The sequence below is a fragment of the Pinus tabuliformis genome, chromosome 8 (assembly GCF_031772625.1).
Source record: "Pinus tabuliformis cultivar Carrire ecotype Pingquan chromosome 8, CPIR1, whole genome shotgun sequence".
Taxonomy (NCBI): domain Eukaryota; kingdom Viridiplantae; phylum Streptophyta; class Pinopsida; order Pinales; family Pinaceae; genus Pinus; species Pinus tabuliformis.
The window spans coordinates 1,629,456,498-1,629,480,785 of NC_142294.1; the positions used below are offsets into that span (position 1 = coordinate 1,629,456,498).

Here is a 24,288-nt window from a genome sequence, read left to right on the forward strand (position 1 = left end):
ATTGAGAACATGTAACAATACATAGTACAATACTCCTCACAAGTACTTAGTACTATCTCCACCTGTTACACCCAAAACTAGCTCAGATCCGAACAAGTCATAGGTTCAAATCTTCTCCACTGCTTTGCCTGCCTCCATTGCACAATCCTGTAAGAGAATCACGTGAGCACAATCTACAATTGCCTAGATATTGGCCCACACTGCGCAATCCTCATCGGCATAACTCAATCCATGCATGTGCAAATCTCATGCACAATTGATAGTCACAACTCACCATTTCACTTACCTCTAACACCTGTCTCTGTTGAACTGTCCATGCACTGAGTTAACTGATGTATTCTTTAGTTGCTTTATGAGTTAATAATTAGTGAATTAATTAACAATCAATTCACACAACTCATCACTAGTGTATTCTTTAGTTAGACTAAATACAACTAGTTCAACTAAGTCAAACTGAACACAACTCCATCAACTCCACAGAACTCACATGCATGAGTTCTAACTGAAGTCTTCCATCCAATAGCTCAACTAACACATAAGAAACCACGTGATTCCTTTTGTCAGCTGCATGTGCCACATCCGTAGCTCGAACTGAAGTGCTCCAAGAGAATAAGATAATGTTTAGAGTCCAAATATTACTAAGGGCTAATAATATTTGATTGTTTCTATTTTTAGCCTGGCAGTCTAAAAATAGACTCTGATCACTTCGTTGTGAACCAAAAATAGAAGTCCATCTATTTTTCCCAACATGACCAATCATCCATAAACAACATCCTGCAACTCATAGACCATGATCCATGTCTAAAAATAGACTTTGCGCCAAAAATACCTTGCGGGCCCACTTAGTGAAGGCGACTCCTTTCCACTAAGCTCCATCATCTTGTTGCATTTTCAGCATGATTTAAGTTAGGGACATAATGAGAGTAGATATCATTTTTTTTTAATTTCTTTAGTAACATGGATGATTGAGTGTAATTGGATTTATTTTAGGTGATTGGGAGGACTAAATGTCATCCTCCTCATCTAAATTCAATTCGCACAAATAACATGTTGACCTCACATTGAGTATATTGTTGTTGTTGAATGGACTTTAGCCTTAAAAAATATCCTACCCTTTCTACAAGTTAGAGGGATGAGAAATTAGCTTGAGAAACTTCTAAATGTTATCCTCTCCATCCAATTTCAATTCCCACAAATAACATGTTGACCTCACATTGAGAATATTGTTGTTGTTGAATGGACTTTAGCCTTAAAAAATATTCTACCCTTTTCTGTGGCTTAGGGGGATGAGAAATCGGCTTGAGAAACCTAGATTAGAAAGCAAACAAATTTAAATATGCAACGAGTGATGCTTTGTTATGTAAAATTGTTGCTAGGATTCTTTGTTACATGGAAAATAAAAAAACATGGATGACTAAGAAAATTTCACTCAAATTTATCTCTAAAACCCTAAATTAAAAAGCTAAGAAATTTAAGTATGCAATTAGTTTTATTGCAAAATTTATATATGGGGAAAATATTCAAAAAACTATAAACAATCAATATATCTAAAATGGTTGCTAGGATGTTTTGTTACATGGAAAAGAAAAAACATGGATGATGGAGAAATTTTCACTTAAATTGACACTCAAGAAACCCAAATTAGAATGGTGGCAAATTTAATTAAGCAATCATTTTTTTTTTGGGGGTGGAATCTGCGTATAGGTAAAAAGGTTCAAAAGCCATAAAGAATCGATATGTGAAATTGTAACGATGTTGGGTTGAATTGATGTTGAAATGATGGGTTTGTATGATGTGGTGATATTGAAACTCTTGACAAGTTAAGATAGTTTCAACTACCAAGGCGTAAAAGACAGTGTTAAAAATAATTGTAAATTAATAAGAATATAAAAATATAATATGTAGTTTAGTGAGTGACTTCAAGTTGTTAAGTGTTTTGAATTACAAGTGGTCATAGGGTCATATCTCCTAGTTGAATTAGGTTATGAAAACATTATGGATGAGTTAGGTTGTCAAATTGTAATTATGGATATTATTAGATCCACTACATCTTTGCTAGGTTTAGATTATCAAAATTGTAATTATTAATCTTAGCTTCAAAACCATCTTAAAAAAGAAGGGAAGTATCAAAAAAAATTAATAAGGAAATAAACAAATAAAAAAACATATCCCTAAGTTTGGATTTAAGTAGGAAAAGGTTACAAAACTAGCAATTGCCCTAAAAAGTGCAAAAAGAGGCCGATAGATTTTTTAAATTAGGAAAATAGTATGAAAATTGGAAAAATGATAAAAAATGCATTTATAGATATGTATTCAGCTCATAAAAATGAAGGACGCCATAACGGAAATGAAGGCCAAGATGAGTTTTGCTAGTAATTGAAGGGTGAAATAATCACAAATATTCAAACTAAGAGTATTAAATAATCACAAATTCTCAATTGCATAAATAGTATGAAAATTGGAAAAATGATAAAAAAATGCATTTATAGATATGTATTCAGCTCATAAAAAGGTAAATGAAATAAAGGCCAAGTTTCATTTAGGAGATATCATTTAACTCTCGCATATTGCTAAATGTTGAAGTAGAGGTCTTCAGATTTTACTCCGAGTTACCTTGCCTTCAAAGGTTTAGTCTCACTGGCTCTCACATGCCTGAGAACACTGTTGTGTTATGGAACATTACCTTAACTCCTGGAGTTAAGATCTATAATAGCTTCCGTAATCACAAGGCTGTTTTGTTCATAGACTATAAGCCTCAGAACAAACAATAACAATGGCTAACATAACCAAGCGCTGTACATGTATAAATGAGAAGGGATAGAATTGATGACAGGACAGGAGCAGTTTCTGATCCAACTGGAGAAGCCAAGCCAGACACGGCAACATAGCAGAAGTATTTTGTACACAAACCCTTTTTTTATGTATCAGTTTCTCCTTAGACGATCAGGTTTGCAAAAGAACGATTTGATTGATTCCTTCAACGGCCGCCACAGTTGAGAACGCCCAACAACTTCCTGAAAAAATCGAACAGAAAAAGTACAAGACAGGGCATTTTTATGGTCTAGGGTATAAAATTCAGGGGATAAAACTTCTCAAATAAAAAGTACTGTACAGGGCACTGTTATGGCCTAGGGTATGAAAATTCATCAGATATAAATTCTCATAAAACTGAAAATTAGGGTATGAAAATTCATAAGATAGAACTTACCACATTGACCCTGGTCCTTCACGGGAGCCACGGCTCCCTTTTCTCTCCAGTCAATGGACTTTGGCAAATCCTCGCCGTCGGAATACTGGTATCGAGGGCTGGGAGACCTCAGCAAGCGTTTCTTGGTGTCCAGCTTGGCACCCAGATATGTGGCCTTGAATTCCTCGTGGCTCAGATCTGCAAACTGGTTCAGACCCAGTTTGTAGGACCGATTCCCCTGGTTGTGCTCGTGAATATACAGAAAATTGTCTTTCAATACAGTATAAGTATTGAAAGCAATCTTTTTCTGTTGGCACCATATATCATTAAGGTCATTAATCTACATGCACGTGGAATGTCTTCGGCCACAACCACCCTGTCACGATTTATCGCCTCACCTGTTACGAGAGGGGTGAAGGGATTCACATTTTACACTAACCTCAATTTTACATTAGTTTAGCACATAGCTCGTTCCTTCAAATTGAAGGGATTCACATTTTACACTAACCTCTATTTTCCATTAGTTTAGCACATAGCTCATTCCTATTCAAATTCATGTCCCTCCCTCGGATGAACTTTCCTGAAATGGCTCTACAAATTCATAGTCATTAACATGAGCAATCCACAGATAAGGTCCCTCACCACACCAACACACTCACTCGTGCGTATATATACATAAATATGAGAGAGGGAGTGGGAGAGAACGTCCACACAAGGTTATTAATAAACAAATCAGGGAGATCAATCATCTCCTGGTGATTATACTAATGCAAGCGCAAATAAACTTTGAATTGAGTTTTAACACAGACAAGTCCCCAACACGCCCACTTATATATGTGTGTGTATCACCACCCACAAACTTATTACTACCCAAATTAGCAAGATCAATCATCTCCTGGTGACTATACAAATGCGAGAGCAGATTAATTTTGGATGAGTTTTAACATAAAACCGTCGCACATCCAAAAGATATAGAGAAATTGTAAAGAAGCTCCATATAAAACATACTACTATCAATGAATATACAGAGTACGCACTGCATGTTCTAAAGCTTCAATCTTAATACAGATACTTTTTCTGGATATCACCATAAACATCTTCAAGCAAGAAGTAAATTGTAGTCATAAGAATTAATCAAACAATCACAATTACCTCATAAGTTAGGCATTAACAAAAATGCCAATTAACTTCAGGTACATAATATCCATTAAACTCCAATTAATTCCGTTAATAAGACAAAAATCCAGCAGTCAACATTGCGTTTCTGCGTAGGGTGTCCAATATCAAATATATATACAAATTAGAAACATTCAAACAAATCTCTATCTGATCCTAAGCATCAAAATCAATCCTAAGCCCTTTCCCCACGGATACGCCTTGCAAGCTGAATATCCTTAGGCATGATCGTCACCCTCTTGGCATGGATGGCACACAAGTTGGTATCCTCAAACAGTCCCACAAGATAGGCCTCTGCAGCCTCCTGGAGAGATAGCACTGCATGACTTTGGAAACGCAGATCCGTGTACAAAAGAATAAATAACAATTTTTAGAAAGGTCGGCCTTTGGTGTACTACGTGCACTACAAAAGAATAAATAACAAATTTTAGAAAGGTCAGCCTTTGGTGTACTAGGTGCACTCTGCCAGTTGATTCAAAATTGAGCTGTGGATGCCCTTGCAGAGCTTTTTTGACTACTACTGTGAAAAGGAAAGTGTTACCTTGAAGTCCTGGGCAATTTCCCTAACAAGCCTCTGAAAGGGCAGCTTGCGAATAAGCAGCTCGGTACTCTTCTGATACTTTCAAATTTCTCTGTATGATTTGATAAGTTGCAATTAGATATCTAGTAGACAGAATAGGGCAATAAAACCAGAAAAATTATCATAAGGCATTCATAACAATTTCAAATCAAGAGAACATACCGAAGAGCAACTGTACCAGGGCGGTATCTATGAGGCTTTCTTAACACCACCTGTGGTAGGAGCAGATTTACGTGCGGCCTAGACCAGAACAATATTTCAGCATACATACGAGGTAATACACATCGAAAGCCACATAGCCGACAAGAAAGGAAAAAGAAATAAATAAATAAAAATTACCTTTGTTGCCAGCTGCTTCCTTGGAGCCTTTCCTCCAGTCGATTTACAAGCTGTCTGCTTCGTACGAGCCATTGTTAGGTGCAATTAACGACCAGCAAGGTAGAGAGTTATCTGTTTCAGTGACAACAAGAACGAAGATATCAGCCAAGCCATAAACGCCGTCTCAGCTGAAACCCCAAACGCCATTTCAGCCGAAACCCCAAAATACCAAAAACCAGCTATAAATACAGAAATATTACGAGTCTCCTCAAACAATCATTCTACTGTAAAGCAGAACCCTCACATCTGTAAACCCTAAATAATAAAAGAGAAAAAACAGAACCTAAGAAACAGGAAGAACGTGAACCCTCACATTCCAAGTCATATGTGAATCACAAAAAGGACAACAGAAAGCATCCACAGAAAACCCTAGATATTAAAGGAGAATAAACAGGGTACAGGAAACATGGAACACATTCTAAAATGGGAACGGCCCAGGATTTCAAGGAGAATTCAAGTTGCTAAAACTGCGACAACAAACTCTAGGGCACCAAAATATTTTACTAATTCAAAACATTATCAAATAAATGGAACACCCCACGGGTTCATGGGAACTCTAGCTGTTATAATAAAGATCACAAACGCTAGGGCACAAAAATAATTGAAGAATCAACCAGTTACTACGACCTCAAGGAGAATTCCAGTAACTAAAACTGGAATTTCAGCAGACTTTTCCCTGCAATGTGATAAACACCTGCATTGATTTCTATTATTGCTTGTGCCTGAATTGTTCAGTGTTTGGTGAATAAGGGTCAGCCATTTGGCAGCAGGACCATTGTTCTCTGCCACTAAAATGTTTCCTGCATTTAAAGGCACAATTTCTTGAAACCTGGGAAAATCCACATAGAGACAGTATACTGTTAGACTTTTGACACAACTGTGGAAATCTCAATAAAAACTATCAACACACCATTTCATTCTGAAACTAAAAGAGTTTTAACTGATATCCTCTTGTTCGTAGAAACACAAAATGCAAATGTATAAAACATTTTCAGGGCTTTGTTCATCTTGCTGGATTGGATGTAATGAGGGGAGTTTGTTAATACCCCAAAATGTAGACGTCTGCTGGAGGTGAAGTATGCAACCATTCATCCAAATTCAGGCCATTGCAGGGTGCTTTACCTCCCACATTCCATGTTCCCACAAATACCCTGCTTCGCAAACATTCAGTTGCCTACTTAGTTCATTAAAAAAGCTGCTTACTGATATGAACAACGATTGTTGAAATCAAAATTCCAATACATTTTCAAACAACATTATTCTGTCTTCAATAATTCCAAGAGAAGCAACCCATCGCAGAAGTGGGTTCTCGTATTTGAATATCTAGATGAGACGGGCTTTCTTATAGTCGAAATTCTGGACAAATGGTAACAAATTACTATTGGAGAATGTTACATTGCAGATCATTTAAAAACACGATTTTTTATAACCTTATTTCTGTCAGCATTGGTTATCTGTATTATGGTTATTTGATAAAAGCACATAGCAGAAAGATAGGGGAGAGAAAGATTTTGCCCTGAAGAAAACTGCGTCTATTTTTTTATTACTCGAATACATGCTCATGGTATTATGTTTGGGAGCAAATGAAGAATAAGTTCTAAATTATGTTCAACTCATTATAAACTATCCCAGAATAACTTCGCACAAGCAGGGGAACAGATTATGTTTCAAATGGATAGTAAACTCAATCCGTATGTTCCACCATTATCAAATTTCAGCTAAAGTTAAATTCAATTAAATTCAACCAAAATACCATACCTAAAGTCACGAGCATCTGCGATCTGGGACAACTCTGATTCCATTGTTACAGGCTTGGAATTAGCTGCATTTCAATTCAACAAGATTTCTGTCATGATTGTAAACACCGAGACCAAAAGCAAAGTAACACATCCCTAGTAAATCAAATCAAAGGCTGGGAGAAAACTCGTGCATTTTTCAAGTATTCTGAAACACCTGTAAAATAAAATTGGGCATATTATCTTGTTGAAGGATTTTGTTCAGTACCAGTAAAGCTTTTTCGTGAAAACGAGGATTCGTTATCTGGGCAGCTCTTTCGTCTCCCAGAGAAGGATTCGCAGTTATCTGCAGATTTTATATTTAGTCTCAGTGAAAATTAAGCTAAATGCACAATAAGCAACTCGGTACTCTTCTGATACTTTCGAATTTCTCTGTATGATTTGATAAGTTGCAATTAGATATCTAGTAGACAGAATAGGGCAATAAAGCCAGAAAAATTATCATAAGGCATTCATAACAATTTCAAATCAAGAGAACATACCGAAGAGCAACTGTACCAGGGCGGTATCTATGAGGCTTTCTTAACACCACCTGTGGTAGGAGCAGATTTACGTGCGGCCTAGACCAGAACAGTATTTCAGCATACATACAAGGTAATACACATCGAAAGCCACATAGCCGACAAGAAAGGAAAAAGAAATAAATAAATAAAAATTACCTTTGTTGCCAGCTGCTTCCTTGGAGCCTTTCCTCCAGTCGATTTACGAGCTGTCTGCTTCGTACGAGCCATTGTTAGGTGCAATTAACGACCAGCAAGGTAGAGAGTTATCTGTTTCAGTGACAACAAGAACGAAGATATCAGCCAAGCCATAAACGTCGTCTCAGCTGAAACCCCAAACGCCATTTCAGCCGAAACCCCAAAATACCAAAAACCAGCTATAAATACAGAAATATTACGAGTCTCCTCAAACAATCATTCTACTGTAAAGCAGAACCCTCACATCCGTAAACCCTAAATAATAAAAGAGAAAAAACAGAACCTAAGAAACAGGGAGAACGTGAACCCTCACATTCCAAGTCATATGTGAATCACAAAAAGGACAACAGAAAGCATCCATAGAAAACCCTAGATATTAAAGGAGAATAAACAGGGTACAGGAAACATGGAACACATTCTAAAATGGGAACGGCCCAGGATTTCAAGGAGAATTCAAGTTGCTAAAACTGCGACAACAAACTCTAGGGCACCAAAATATTTTACTAGTTCAAAACATTATCAAATAAATGGAACACCCCACGGGTTCACGGGAACTCTAGCTGTTATAATAAAGATCACAAACGCTAGGGCACAAAAATAATTGAAGAAATCAACCAGTTACTACGACCTCAAGGAGAATTCCAGTAACTAAAACTGGAACAACAAACCCTAGGGCACCAAAATATTTCACTAATCCAAAACATTATCAAATGAATGGAACACCCCACGGGTCAAGGGGAACTCTAGCTCACTGCTCGAATGCATCGAATAAGGTGGAAGATAACTGCACTTAACACGACCCGCCATTCCCTCGCAGAACCACTCCCTCCAGAACTGTCCCGCGACCCGCCATTCCCTCGCAAAACCACTCCCTCCAGAACTGTCCCGCTCCAGAATCCGATGCCACGTGTCAGTATAAGGAACAAACGAGCCATTCAAAATCCGATGCCACGTGTCAGCACGAGAGCCAAAGGAACGACGAAAGACTCTGTTCCAAAGGAAGGCCTATCGGCCTAAACATCATAGATGGGTTAGGTTGTCAAAATTGTAACCATGGATATTATTAGATCTCACTAGATCTTTGCTAGGTTAGATTACCAAAATTGTAACTATTAAGCTTAGCTCCAAAATGTTGAGGTTTCCATTGCATCAAAACCCGTAGGCATTAGTAAACTTCTAAACCATGATCATTACCTTTTTTGAGTGGTCCCAAGGTGGATCCCATAGTGGCGGTTAGTCCACGTGATCAATTTCCAATGAGGTGAGTGTGAAAATCCAACAACCCCCCTCAAACGCAAATCGGGGAATCGAACTTAGGCCAAGTCTCTGATACCATGTTGAGGTTTCAGTTACACCAAAACCTACAGTCATTAGTAAACTTCTAAACCATTATCATTACTTTTTTTGAGTGCTCCTAGGGTGGATCCTAGAGTGGCGGTTAGTCCACATGATTGATTCCTAATGAGGTGAGTGTGAAAAGGCAACACAAAAGCATTCTAAAAAGGAAGAGAAGTGCCAAAAAAAATTCAATAAAGAAATAAACAAACGGAAAAACATATCACCAAATTTGGATTTTAGTAGAAAAAGTTAACTTTTTTTCAACCACTTATTACCCTCAAGTAATACAAAATAAAATAGTAAATAATATAAAAGAAATTTATTCTAAATTAAAAGAGGATTTATATTCGAGTTGTCTTTAGTGCGATTTTTTGGAAGCTTTTGAGGTGGGTTTTTCCAATCTAATTTCTTTAGAATCCGGCAGGAATTGATTGAAATCACAAGTTTGGTAGGTAATCCCTGCATAATCGAAGTGCCCTATGGGTTTTTCATGGTGTTGAATCCATATATACAGTCAAAAAAGCAGTTTAAATAACACAAATCAAGATTTCACCTCAAATTTTTCCACTGGATTCCAACGCCGGAAACTCCAAAAAGTCGCACTAAAGACAACTCCATTCATAATCATAATAATAATAATCCAATTTTTAGCTCATGGCCAACCCAGACACTAAATTGGTGTTGGTGTATGGGATCCCCTTGTTTATGGAACAATGGACCCACCAAACACCAAATTGGTGTATGAGACCCTCTTGTTTATGGGAGGTGTATGAGACCCTCTTGTTTCGCTGCTAAAGTTTACTAAGACATGCATACTCTACCCCCTATGGTCTCTAGTTTTGAACATGTGACCTTTTACAAGACAACTCCATTCATAATCATAATAATAATAATCCAATTTTTAGCTCATGGCCAACCCAGACACTAAATTGGTGTTGGTGTATGGGATCCCCTTGTTTATGGGAAAATGGACCCACCAAACGCCAAATTGGTGTATGAGACCCTCTTGTTTATGGGAGGTGTATGAGACCCTCTTGTCTTGCTGCTAAAGTCTACTAAGACAGGCATACTCTACCCCCTATGGTCTCTAATTTTGAACATGTGACCTTTTACAAGAAAACACATGTTGTTAAAGTCCACTAAGGCATGCATACTCTACGCGCTATGGTCTCTAGTTTTGAACATGTGGGTCTCTAGTTTTGAACATGTGACCTTTTACAAGAAAACACATGCTCTTAACCATTAAGCTTACCTAATCTAGAAGACAAATTCACTTGGAAAAATAATTTTCGTTTAAGTATAAGAAGGTATTATAAGAGATTTTTATAGATTAATTTTATTTTTATGATTTTCTTTATATAACTAATAATTGATAATAGAATTTATAACTTGGAAAATTTGTTTGACGGATTTTGATTTAAGATAGGGTTTTATCCACCCACCAAATTAATATATGACATTGACTTGTTTTCCGCCTCGTCTAACCAAGCGGAGTTGCCCGGAAAGTTATGGAAATTCCGGTCATATTTAGAGAAAATCCAGCAAAGACTTTTGTAAATCCAAGTTATAATTGTTAAACTTCAAAATTTTACGTGTCTTAGACGTTTTTGATGGTGCTGAATCCATTTCCATCATCAAAAACACGATTCAAACATTGCCTCTACAAGATTTGTTAAAAAAAATTTGCCAGCGGTCCAGACAATTCCTCCGCCTAGTTAGACGACGTCTAACTCCCTTGTTTTCAAGGTCTAAAATTTCCTTTACACGTTAACCCCCCTCTCTTTCTTCGTTGAAATTTCATTTGAATCATGGTTTGGCACATAGTTTCCATCAAATCAGTTGACTCATCGTAACGAATCCAGCTCCGCCTTCATGGGATCAGATCTCCGATCATGTGCCCCACTGGACGGTCATTGGATCCAACCAACGAGTGGCCGCTTCGCCGAAAGTCCCAACTTTGTGGTAACAATTGAAAAACCATTTCCCCTGCATACTAACTTCGTCTTTTAAGACTGCCAGATGACAACTCTGGACATGCAATTTCCTAACTATTTCTTCAGGCGCACAATTCATGGCCGGGTCGCGGTACCTGGTCCCCTCGCAGGCCGGCTATGGACGCTATATTAATACAACAAACCCTCCCTATTTCACAACAATTCAAGCTTTAATCCCCTTTGCCTGCGTTGAAGACAAAATTGAGGTTTCGGCATTCACAATAATGGCGGAATTCGAGGATTTCCTGCCAAGTATGGCGCAGAGATTGGGAGAGCGCGAATTCATGGCGGAGCTCTGTAACGGATTCCGTCTTCTGGCAGATCCCCGGCTGGGCCTGATAACTTTGGAGAGCTTGAAGAGGAATTCGGCTCTGTTAGGGTTGGATTCCCTGACGGATTCAGAGCTGCGGGCCATGATGCAAGAGGGGGATTTGGACGGCGATGGGGCTTTGAATGAACATGAATTCTGCGTTCTGATGATCAGATTGAGCCCTTCGTTCATGGATGAAGCCTATAAATGGCTGAACAACGCCCTGGAAAATGATTTGGAGCAAATATTAGCAGAAAAATAATACATGTACGTTTAAATTCCGGATATTGTTGAAAAAGAATTCAGGTCTTTATTGAGGCATTTGTAGGTGATCTGGTTGAGCCATCTGGCTTGCAGATCAAGCTATCAAATCTGATTCATAAACTATACATGGGGAGGACGATTTTTGTTTCTAAATGCATTTTTACTGACTTATTTTGATTTTGATTTTTAAAATTTTCCATTTACTTAAGATGTGGGAATTTTACTTCATTTATTAATATAAATAGTAAAAATCAAGATGTCATGATTTCATTTAATTTATTACTATAAATATCTCAAATTAAGCTATATGGGTTTTTTACAAATATTTAATAATATAAATATTAAAATAATAAAAAAAATGAAATAATGGTGGAACATACTTATTATATTTATGAATTTAGTAATGATTTTTTTTTTACAATTTTGTTGTTGTAATTTATTTTTTTATTAGTATTTGTTAAGGAGGATTCTAGCACTTGATATCATTAATTTAGTATAGACTAATGCAAGTTATAAGGTTTAATTTTGAAAAATAAATATAAATATTTTTTAAACATTTGATTAGACCATAACTTGAAGGTCTTATTGTAACCTTTGCATAATATAATACCATGTGCAAGTTATAATGTTTAACTTTGAAAAACAAATATAAATATTTTTCAAGTATTTGATTGGACTATAATTTGAAAGTCTTATTGTAACCTTTGCATAATATAACACTATATGGATAATTGCCTCATATTTTTCTATCATAATTTTTTGTTGCGATTGCAATATTTATGCCATGATTTGTAGATATTTGTGCAATGATTTTTCACAATTAAGTTTTATAGGAAAACCATTTAAAATTAAAATTATTGAAAATAACTATTTACCATCACCATAAAGCAAGTATTTGCATTAAAAATGGATATTGCCCACCATTATTTATGCGTTATTCAACACTTTAACAAATAAGAATAAAAATGTAAATGTACAAACTTACTAGTGGTTATTTATGTTCTTCAACACTTAAACAAGTAAGAATATAAATGTAAATGTGCAAATTTACTAGTGATTACTACTCGCCAAAAATTTATGTAAATCCTTCATAGTGTAAAGCAATTAATTTTCCACTTAATAAATCAATTTGTAATTTCTTTTTAAAACATCATTTTCACTTAAATGGCAGCCACAAATAATTCATAACTAACCTCAAAGTCTTTCCATCTCTCCCTTATACCACTTCGAAAAACTATGTTAAAAGCTTTTTTTAATATACCACTTCGAGAAACTATGTTAAAAGCTTTTTTAAACTTAACATTTTAATATATTAATTTTAATAATTTATTATTTTTCAAGTATACTCTTGAAAGTAATTAAATGGTATAATGTTAACGGGTTAATTGAGTAATTAAATGGTAATTAAATGGTATAAGGTTAAGGGGATAACTTTAAAAACTAATGCACATTTTCGGTCTGGGAAGCAATGGAGGAAGCCCTTAATATTCCTATGTCTGATGATGACCTGATATCCTTACAAGATAAACAACCTTAAAAGTGGAAGATGGTGAAAGAGGCTATAAATGATGAAGAGTTAAATGATTATTTTATCTTACCTCATATTGAGGAAGTAGTTGGGTTAACAAAGAAACCTTTTTAAGAATTGTCGGGTAAAGAACGAGTTTTGGTTGGTCTGGTGAACGATTGGGAGAGAAAGATCTAGTAGATCTATCTAAGGAGGATTAAGAGCAATAGGTTGTTGTGTACATTAATTGGAAGACTAAAAGGAGATAGTCTTCTAGTGAAAGTCAAGGGATATGAAAGTCAAGGGATATGATATTTTCAGGAGTTGAAGGATAAAGGTAAAAATATTCGTGAAAGATTTAAAGAAAGATTCCAAGAAAAAATGTCGCAATATTTTGTTATGTACATTAATTGGAAGACTAAAAGGAGATAGTCTTCTAGTGAAGGTCAAGGGATACGATCTTTTCGAGAGTTGAAGGATAAAGGTAAAGATATATTGGTGAAAGATTTAAAGAAAGACTCCAAGAAAAAAGGTCGTAAATCAAATAAGGACAAGTTGCAAAATACGGGGGAGGGGTTAGTAAACTCTAGCTAAGTTAATGTTATCCCAAATTTCTTTTCTCCCTCAAAAAAATCTTAATTATGAAGAGTTTTTCATGGAACTTGAGGGGGCTAAATAGTATAGGGAAACAACTTTATCTCAAGGAAAAGATTAAGAAGGAGAACCTGACAATTGTCATCATGTAGGAAACTATGTTCTTCTTGCAATGAGGTATTGTCTGTGTTTAATTTCTGATATATGTTAAAACAAAAGAACTCCAATATTGAATTCATATATCATTAAGTGAAATCTTCAAATACTTATACAATCAGAGATAGTTACCAGATCATAACTAACTGACTGGCAGCGTTTCTAACCGATGTAAACAAAGAACTAATTCTAAGCTAATATTGTACAATATCCCATAGGATTAGTTAACATTCCCCCCTTAATCCAAAGGGACATCTGATATGCTGAGTAACATTCTGAATTTTTCAAACTTTTCTCGTCCTAGTGCTTTGGTGAATATATTTGCTATCTATTTTGAAGTAGGACAATGTGTTAGATGAATAATTTTGGCCTCTACATAATGTTGAATCAAGTGATACTTCGTGTTAATGTGCTTGCTTTGATCATGAAACTTTGGATTCTTGGCCAATTGTATTGCAGAAGAATTATCGACAAATAAAGGAGTTGAATCTTTCTGCTTCTCCTGCAAGTCTTCAAGTATTTTGCAAAGCCAAATGATTTCTTTGGTGGCTTGAGCTGCTGCAACATATTCGGCTTTGATGGTAGAATCAGCAGGTACAAATTGCTTGTGTGACCTCCAACTAATGGTTGTTGATCCCAGATTCATCAAATAACCAGAAGTAGAGACCCCATTCTCCTTATCACCATCAAAGTCAGAATCTGAATATCCAGTGAGATGGAAATATGCAACTTTGGAGTATTTGATGCCAAAAGATTGAGTGCCCTTCAAGTATTTCAACACTCTTTTTGTTGCATTCCAATGACCTTCACAAGGTTGATGCATGAATCTAGAAAGTATCCCTACAACAAAAGTAATGTCAGGTCTAGTAGTGGTTAAAAAAATTAAACTTCCAACAAGTTGCCTATACTTTGTTGGATCATCAAATGGACTTCCTTCAGTGGAAGTAAGTTTCAAATTATGCTCCATAGGAGTAGAAACAAGGTTACAATCCTGCATTCCAAACTTGTTTAATAGTTGTCCAACATACTTCTTCTAAGAAATGAAAATGTGTTTGGGTTGTTGAGCAACTTCAATTCCCAAATAATAATGTAACAAACCCAAATATGTCATGTCAAAGATTTTTGCAGCTCCCTTTTAACGGACACTATATTACTATCAGTTTTTCTTGTAATCATCAAATCATCAACATAGACAACTAGACATACAACATATTTTCCAAATTTTTTGACAAATAAAGTTGTATCATCTAGGTAAAAAAAATTGTAATTCAACTTAAGGAGATGTTCAGTTAACTTTTCACTCCAAGCATGAGATGCTTTTTTCAGTCCATATAACATTTTGACCAATTTTCATACCTTATTTTATTTTCCTTTGATAGCAAAACCCTTAGGCTGAAACATGTAGACATCCTCTTTCAAATCTCCATTCAAAAAGGTTGTTTTCACATCCATATGATGTATCTTCCATCCTTTTTGTGTTGCAAGAGAAAACATAGTTTTGATTGTGCCCCATTTCGTTGTAGGAGAAAAAGTCTTTGTATAATCAACACCTTCCTTCTGAGCATAGCCTTTAGCTACAAGTCTAGCCTTGTATTTGTCAAGTGAACCATCTCCTTTATACTTGACTTTATAGACCCATTTACAACCAATAGGTTTGATGCCAATAGGAGGATCCACCAACCTCCATGTGTCATTTTTAATAAGGGAATCATATTCTTTCTTCATTGCATCCTTCCATTCATCACAATTAGTAGCTTCTTCAAAACAACTAGGTTCACTAATTGTGGAATAATTACAATCATGAGAAACATTACCTATAGAAGAACTGCTTGTCTCATAATCATCATATTTGCTTGGAAATTTGTGAATATGAGTGGATCTTCTCAAAGATTGTTGAGGTGGTTGTGAAGGCTGCTCATCCTGAAGTACAAGTTCTTCAGGAACACTTACTGATTTTATAGAAAGAATTTTATCTTCCAAATGTTACTCAGCAGAAACACCGTCATGAATCAAAGATGGAAAACCTACAAATTGATCCAAAATGGGAATTCCCCCTTTAGTATGTGGAACTATATTGTCAGATTCAAAGTAAAATTTCTTGGATGCAAATTTCTCTAAATGAGCAAGTTGTCTATCAATAGTAGAGAAATCTTTTGCAGATTCTAAAAAAATGACATCTCTAGAAAGAATAAATTTTATGTTTTCTTCATCATATAATCTATATGCTTTTGAAGTACTGGAATATCCCAGAAAAATACATTTTCGATTTCTGGAATTTAATTTGTTTCTTTGATGCTTAGGAATAAGTGCATAACAAGTAGATCCAAAAACTTTAAAATGTTTAACTATTGGTAATCTATTGTACCAAACTTCATATGATGATTTGAGGACAGAAGGACATATATTTTTACTATATGCTTCACAGAGTACTATTTCTCCCTAAAACATTAATTTGACATTTTTGAAAAACATCATTGATCTAACGATGCTAAGCAAATTCCTATTCATCCTTTTTGCAACACCGTTTTGTTGTGGATTATATGGAATAATAGTTTGGTATTTGATGCTACTATTTGTTAAATATTGTTTAAAATTTTTTGAAGTATATTCACCTGCATTATTAGACCTCATTAGGGGAATTTTGAGGTCTAAAATGGGCCTCCTAAGGAAATTATAGAATAATAGAGGAAATAATAAAATAAGATTAGATTACATCATCAAATTTTAGAGGAAAAAAAAAAGAAAAAACTATTTGGTCCTGACGATGAACCACACTGGTTGGTTCGAAACGCGTCGACAAACGATTTATTATGTGATTTTGCCGAAGATTATCTAAACAAGTTATGGATCACAGAAGTCTAAATTCCTTAAAAACTATTTTTTCAACTCGTATTATCAACATATCTCCCTATCGTTTTACTCAAATTTCGAGCAGAAACACTTATTGGATGCAGAATTTGATTCCTCATCCAAGGAGTACCCATGTTTCATACTTTCGATGGACCCTGCTAAATGAAAAATAAGAAATACATTAAAAACTAGATTGCAATAACATTTTTTTCATGTATTTCTCACTTTTCATGTAGCTGGGTCCATCGAAAGTATGCAACATGGGTTCTCATTTGATGAGGAATTAAATTTTGCATCCAACGAGTAATCCTGCTCGAAATTTGAGTAAAACCTTAGGGAGATAAGTTGAAAATACGAGTCGAAAAAATAGTTTTATTATTTTTTAATCTTTTTACTTTTTTTACTCCAAAAATGGTGAATCATCTCCCATGGTTGACATCATCATCTTGAATCCTAATGGTTCTTATAAAGTTTATTTTGGTTGTACATTTTTCGTAGGAGCCCCATTTTAGACCTCAAAATTCCCCTAATGCAAGATACCAATATTCTGTTGATTTTCATTTGTAACCATAGCATGAAATGTTTTGAACATATCAAAAGCTTGTGACTTTTCCTTCAAAATATAAATCCAACACATTCTCGAAAATAAAGCTTTATATATTTATTTCCATTTGCAGTTGGTACAAGCATAGGTCCACACAAATCAGAATGTATAAGACCTAATTTTCTGGAAGATCTAGAAACAGAATTATGAAATGGTTGTTTATTGTGTTTCCCCAAGATGCAAGCATTACATGGTGTGAGCTTTCTTGGAATAGTGGGAAGACCTTTAATGCCCTGTTATTTCATAACTTTAATGTTGTCATAGTTGATATGACCAAATCTAACATGCCATAATAAACTTGAAGATAAAAAATTATCTTGTGGCACTAACAGAGCTGAATTTGTAGCAGTTTGTGTAATAGATGGCTGACTATTCAATTTCAACGGTTTACCTTCTTCAACACCAATCATAATTACTGAATTATCACTTGCTCTACGAATTTCAATTATGCCATCAAAAATATGGATTGAATGTCCTTGATGTTTGATATGAATGAGTGACATTAAGTTCCTCTGAAATTGGGGAATATAAAGAACATCCTTCAATATATAATCTGCTAAATGTGGAATTTTTAATCTAATTGATCCAATTCCTGATGGTTTAACTTCAGACTTATTAGCAAAATAAACAACACCATCAACATTATCATTGAAACTTTCAAAAAGATCTTTCTGGAATGTCATATGACAAGTAGCACTTGAATCTAAAATCCAACTGTCCTCCCATGAAGAAAATGTAGTATTAAAAACATTATCAATATTGAAATTGCAGTGAGCAACTATATAATGTGCAGATTCATTTGCTTTATTTTTGTCAGAAGATGATTGCTCTGTCTTGTCATTAACTGGTTCTTTCTTGTCATTATTAATCTTCTCCCAAGGAACCCTGCAATTAACTGAACTATGACCAATTTTTCCACACCTATAACATATGATATTTGATTTAGATTGAATTTTTTTCTATGTCTGGTCATTTTGATGTCTATCACCCTGATTGTTGTTATTGTTACCCCCCTGCCTCTAAAATTCCTTCTACCTCGGCCTCTAGGATTCTTTCCACCTCTGGTAGACTCATTTTGTGATTTATGTTCTTTTTGTGCATGGCACAAGGTTTCTATATTAGCAGCAGAAACAGACTCTTTCTTCCCAAAATCCTTTTCTCTTTCTGCAATTTTATTTACTAATTTATCAAAAGTAATTTCCTTTAATTTTCCACTAGCTTGGAGAGATTCCAAGTAGTGAGAGTATGCAAGGCATAGGGCTTTGATGAAGGCAATTAATTGTAAATCTACTTTAACACTTGTGGCTTCTATATCATGGAAAATAACCTTTATTTCAGAAGCCAATTTCATTGGATCATTGTCCTTCATTTCCAAATTAAATAACTTTAATAACAATTGAATAATCTCCAATTCTGAATGTGAATCATAGAGTTCCCTTAAAATTTCTAATGTTGCATATGTTGTCTTACAGGAATGAATGTATCTGCTTACCTCTTCAGAAACTGATGTTGTAATCATAGCATAAGCTTTATTATTCTTGACTTCCCAGATGGCATGTTGTTTGTCATCATCTAGAGGTTCTGGTGCAATTTCTTTATCTTTCGCATCTTTCTTTCCTTTGCAAATGTCTTGCCACAAATCATTAAAGATTATTGCGTTCCTGAGTTTTCTTATCCATTCTGGGTAATTTTCTTTTCCAGAAAGTACAATTCCAACCAAAGAAATTATGGATGTCATCTTAAATAAAATCAGAAGGAAAAAAAGTACCCTAGTATGCAATCGACAGTCCCGTGGCAAGGCTGGCCCAATAGAGAAAAATGTTAACGAAATCCAACTGATGGTAAAAAAAATGCATCAGTTAACAAATTAATTAACAACGAAACAGAGTAATATTTACGACATAGAATAGTCACACAACCAATTCAATCAATTGTCGTCATTGATGGTGGGGACAACAATCAAGAAGACCGCACATGCCATTCAATCAACGATCCAGTCTGACGGATCAACAGTATGCGGCGACACAAACTTGCCGGTGGCTAACGAGGTTGGTGGTCCCATAGTCAATTGCAACAAAGCAGCCAATGTGTAAATCGACGACCCTTGTTCATTGCAGAGGCACACAGGTGGTTTTCAAATACCTCTAGCAGTGGTCTTGTAAACCATTCAATGCACTCTCGTGGGCTACAAAATTTACCAATGCACGGTCAACCCACGCCTAACTCAGGTTCTACCACGTGTCGTTGCACTATCCACGTTTTCGGCAACAACATGCCAATGGAGCAGGCCAATGGAGTTCTAACCTGGTATCCTAACCTCTGCTCTGATACCACTATTATAGGTTAGAAAAAAAGAACTCCACGATTGAATTCATATATCATTAAGAGAAATCTTCAAATACTTATACAATCAAAGATAGTTACCAGATCATAACTAATTGACTGGTAGTTTTGCTAACCGTTGTAAACAAAGAACTAATTCTAAGCTAATATTGTACAATATCCCGTAGGATTAGTTAACAATTTCCTTGCATAGTTTTGTTGGAGGTGTTCGTTTTGATGACCATGGGTTAATTTCTCTCGCTAAGTTAGTGTTATCCCAAATTTCTTGTCTCCCTCTAAAAACTCTTAATAATAACTATTTTGTCATGGAACTTGAGGGGGCTAAATAGTATAGGGAAACAACTTTATCTCAGGGAAAAGATTAAGAAGGAGAATTTGACAATTGTCATCATGTAGGAAACTATGTTCTTCTTGCAACAAGTGTGACTTTGCTTTTGCAGTGTAAATTTGCTTTTACCTTTCGTTTTCTTATTGTTTTTTCTTTTACCTTTTCATTTTCTTATTATTTTTTACTAAGCGACTTGGCTTTTACAATGTGACATTGGTTTTACCTTTTTTTTTTCTTATTATTTTTTTACATGTCTCCTTCTTGAGCACATGCTTAGCTGCATTACGCCTTACTAACGAAACCATTTCTTAACCAATTGTACTATTAAAACTTTTCATTTTATTATTGTTATTTTCAAATTATTAATAATTTTCTTTAAAATTATATTATAAAATATCATTAAAAAATAATTAATTCTAATCTTCTCATAGTTTAGAAAATTATTAATATAATATTTTATTATTATTACATTACTTTAAAAATATAAACAATAAAGTTTGAATTCCAAAGATAAGAAAAACCTTACTTCATTCTTTTGCTAAATGCTTAACCCCAAATTTAATAAGTTCTACGTTAAAAACATCATATGAAGCATTTCAAAAGCTATAAAACATTTCAATGTATAATTTCCATTTTCGTTAGGGTAAGATGTGTCTCTAAAAAAATTACTTCTCGTATGTAGAAAGATTAAAGACTTTATCAAAAATTATATTTACCTATTGACACTTTTCTCTTTAAATTAGACTCGCAAAAGTTCAAATCTTCATACTTTTTCAAAATTTATTATTTTGTTGATAAAAATAGGTATCAAGTTTAATTTCCTAAACAAGTTTTCACTAAATTATGTTCATGGTCCATGATGACAAGATATATAAAATAAAAGGAAGTTAATGATACATATAAAAAAAAAAGTTTTTTTAATGAGATTTTTTGGAAGTTTTTTTAGTCTAATTTCTCTAAAATTCAGTAGGAATTTATTGAAATCACAAATTTGATGGGTAACTATGCACAATCCATGTCCCCTAAGAATTTTTAAGATGTTGTATTGTAACAACAAAAAATAAGGTGTTCTCCCTGAAGTCTTTCCTTAATCTAGTTATGCCTTTACATATATCTTGGAACTTCCACAACATAAAACTTTACTTATGGACATTATTATAGTTGTTAATTGTTCGAAGTACATTAAGATGACATGCCTTAGTGAATTGCACACCTCCCATATATCACACCTCCCATATATCGATCCTCTATAAAACCAATAGACCCACCATCTAGAAAAACAAATTCCACCATGCTTTTTATTTTTCCTCCGTTTAATGAAGTCACATGAACCAAATCAAGGATCCGCCATTTCCTCAAATTATATTTAAAATGATTCCCATATAAATAAAGGAGGTTACATGTGATTCCGCATATAAATAAGGAGGTTACATAGTAGTAGTTAGTATAGGTTGGTTAGTTTAAATACTAGTTGTTTTTCGTGAGATTTTTTAGAAGTTTTTTTGGGTTTAATTTTTTTTAAATTTGGTAGGGAATTTTTGAAATCACAAGTTTGATGTGTAACCCCTACACAATTGAAGTGCCTTAGGGATTTTTTAGGGTGCTGAATCTATATATAAAGTCAAAAAACCAGTTTAAATAACACAAATCAAGGTTTCACATCAATTTATCCTGCCGAATTTTGACATCGAAAAGTCCAAAAAATCGCACTAAAAACAACTTTGTTTAAATATAGTTTAATTAAACTAAATAATAATAAATACAAAAGTTTTATCATAAAAATAAAATAACTAAGAAAAAATTATATTATTAAATAGCATCACTTAACATTAAAAATATGATTAATTAATATAATCTATATTAATATATAAGTACGTTTATATATATATATATATATATATATATATATATATATATATATATATATATTAATATAATAATAAATCATCCTAAATTAAAAATATAGGAAAAAAATTATAATTCACGAAAATAAAAATAAAAAAATAAAATAAAAAAGAAATAAAACTAAAAACAAAAAATTAATAATTAATAATAAAAATGAAAGTTACTAAATAGATCTTTAGCCAATAATCTTATAAATAAATAAATTTAAATAATAATAAAAAATATAATTAATAATTTTCACCCTTAAAAAATATAAAAAATTAAACATATAACACCTTTTTTAATTTAAATGAATCATTTCCCTTTCACAAGTCTCGTGGTATTCAATCTCTCGACCTATGTTAAAATATCAGCTTTTCCAATATTAACTTTTCCTCGATCTCCCTTAGGTTTTTCGACCTATGATTCAATATTAACTATTTTTTTCTCTCAAAGCTTATGATAGAATATTAACTTTTCCTCAACCTCTCTTAGGTTTGTCGGCCTATGATTGAATATGGAGTTGTCTATAACGCGACTTTTTGAAAGCCTTTCCGGCGGATTTTTCCGGTCGAAATCCGGCAGGAATTATTGGAATCTCAAGTTTGATAGCTAGTTTCTGCACAATGAAAACGTCCCAGGGGTTTTCCAGGGTGCTGAATCCAAATATGCAGTTAAAAAACCATTTTAACCGCAAGAAATCAAGATTTGACCTCAATTTCTTCGCCGGATTCCGTCACCGGAATCTTCAAAAAGTCGCATTATAGACAACTCCATTGAATATTAACTTTCTTTTCTCTCCTCTACCTCACAAGGGCCAAAATACTCCCGACATCTTGAAAATTAATTTTTTCTTCTGTCTTTGTGTAAATACTAACTCCTAATGAGCAATTCATGCAATGCTTCACCCATTAATATAATTTACATTTACATAGAATTAAGGTTTAGATGAAGCATGTTAAATTTATCCATAACATAATAATATACCGATGCAGTGCTTCACCAACTAATATTTACATTTACATAGATAAGCATGTTAAACTTATGCATAACATAATAATATACCGATGTAATTACCAAACTCTGATTTAGGGTTTATAGAAAAAATAAGATATATATTCTAAGCATGGCATAAATAATTTCATATACATGATTGCATAATGGAAAATGGCAATTAATTAGCCACAATGAAACACATAATGTGGCACTTCAAGTTTGAGTTATTGCAAGCCTTTTTGACTATGGTGTTTAGTGCTTTTCGACCAAGTCATAATTTTGTTGTCTTACTATGCTCTCACGACACCGCCTTTCAGTCCAAATGAATTTTCTAAGGAGATTCGAGTCTTCTTGTTACAAAATGGCTTGTACTGGAGCTTGAGCTATATCTATTATTGAGTCCCTCAGGCCCTCCTTCCTATTTACACAACCCCAGTTGTTTGCTATGGTCGTTCTCGACGGGTTTAAATTCCCAGTTGGCCTTTGGCCTCCTCCTCCTTACAAAGAAGAAAACCAGTAAATTATCCTAAATTAAACTATACCTATGGTTATCATATACTAAGTTAAATACTATCTAAATCTACCAAGTTATGTTAGAATAAATAAATAAAAATAAACTAAATTAAAAAAATTCTTCAAAATCATAATCTAAGTAAACATAAAGAAATTGTAAAAGTTAGCCCATTATTACGAAATCAAAGTTATACTACAACATCTACAATATAATACAAAAATAAAATTAGGCTAGAACGATGATGTAACTAGCACAATAAGAAGAAATGAGACTGTTATAATATAATGACTGTATTCTTTTTCTAAAAGAAAGAAATCAAAGTTAATCCTACTATTAACAGAAGAAATAATTAATTCTTTCCTTAATGTAATAAAGAACAGAATGAACAACTGCAATAAAACATGAAATTCATATTGTTAAGTAAACACAGTATTAAACTCTATTTGCTTTACAAATTAGTTATACACTAAGAAAATATAGATAACTACTCTAACTTACAGTTAATGTTTGGCCAAGACTTATGAGCGAAAGAGTATAAAAAATGAATAATATCTTTTAAAATAAAATTCAAGCCTTCATTGGTAATCAATGAACCAAGTCAATTAATCACCAAATCAAAACTGAAATAAATAACTTAAATAGCATTCAAAATGAATAATCCACTACATATTCATATAAAAAAAGCAGATAGTATAATTAGCTTGACAATCTTTCAAACCAACTAACTATCGAAATCAAATTGTTCTTCTTAGGACACTAGTCATTGAAGATGAACAATTGATTTGTAAAAA

General features: G+C 34.0%; 1 protein-coding gene and 1 pseudogene across 19 annotated transcripts; one reads left to right on the forward strand and one right to left on the reverse strand.

Annotated features, from left to right (window-relative positions):
* Positions 1 to 2,452: 2,452 nt before the first annotated feature.
* Positions 2,453 to 8,809, reverse strand: LOC149242325 (type IV inositol polyphosphate 5-phosphatase 6-like). 19 transcript variants are annotated; one of them, XM_089374211.1, is made up of 13 exons: positions 8,568 to 8,801; positions 7,777 to 7,887; positions 7,600 to 7,677; positions 7,326 to 7,403; positions 7,080 to 7,143; positions 6,368 to 6,475; positions 5,946 to 6,150; positions 5,283 to 5,393; positions 5,106 to 5,183; positions 4,905 to 4,995; positions 3,696 to 3,778; positions 3,209 to 3,585; positions 2,453 to 3,014 (listed from the first exon to the last, which is right to left on the reverse strand). In XM_089374211.1, exons 5-8 carry the CDS (start codon positions 7,121 to 7,123, stop codon positions 5,367 to 5,369), a joined length of 384 nt encoding a protein of 127 aa, XP_089230337.1. In that variant the 5' UTR covers positions 7,124 to 7,143; positions 7,326 to 7,403; positions 7,600 to 7,677; positions 7,777 to 7,887; positions 8,568 to 8,801; the 3' UTR covers positions 2,453 to 3,014; positions 3,209 to 3,585; positions 3,696 to 3,778; positions 4,905 to 4,995; positions 5,106 to 5,183; positions 5,283 to 5,366. The 19 variants fall into 19 exon arrangements, 17 of the variants coding, with proteins under 17 accessions (XP_089230337.1, XP_089230336.1, XP_089230340.1 ...); XR_016246630.1 differs by lacking the exon at positions 5,946 to 6,150 and adding an exon at positions 4,340 to 4,766 and having other exon boundaries at positions 3,209 to 3,778; positions 6,368 to 6,472; XM_089374210.1 differs by having other exon boundaries at positions 3,209 to 3,778.
* Positions 8,810 to 10,932: 2,123 nt separating this feature from the next.
* LOC149242326 (calcium-binding protein KIC pseudogene) lies at positions 10,933 to 11,871 on the forward strand (annotated as a pseudogene).
* The last annotated feature ends 12,417 nt before the right edge of the window (positions 11,872 to 24,288 follow it).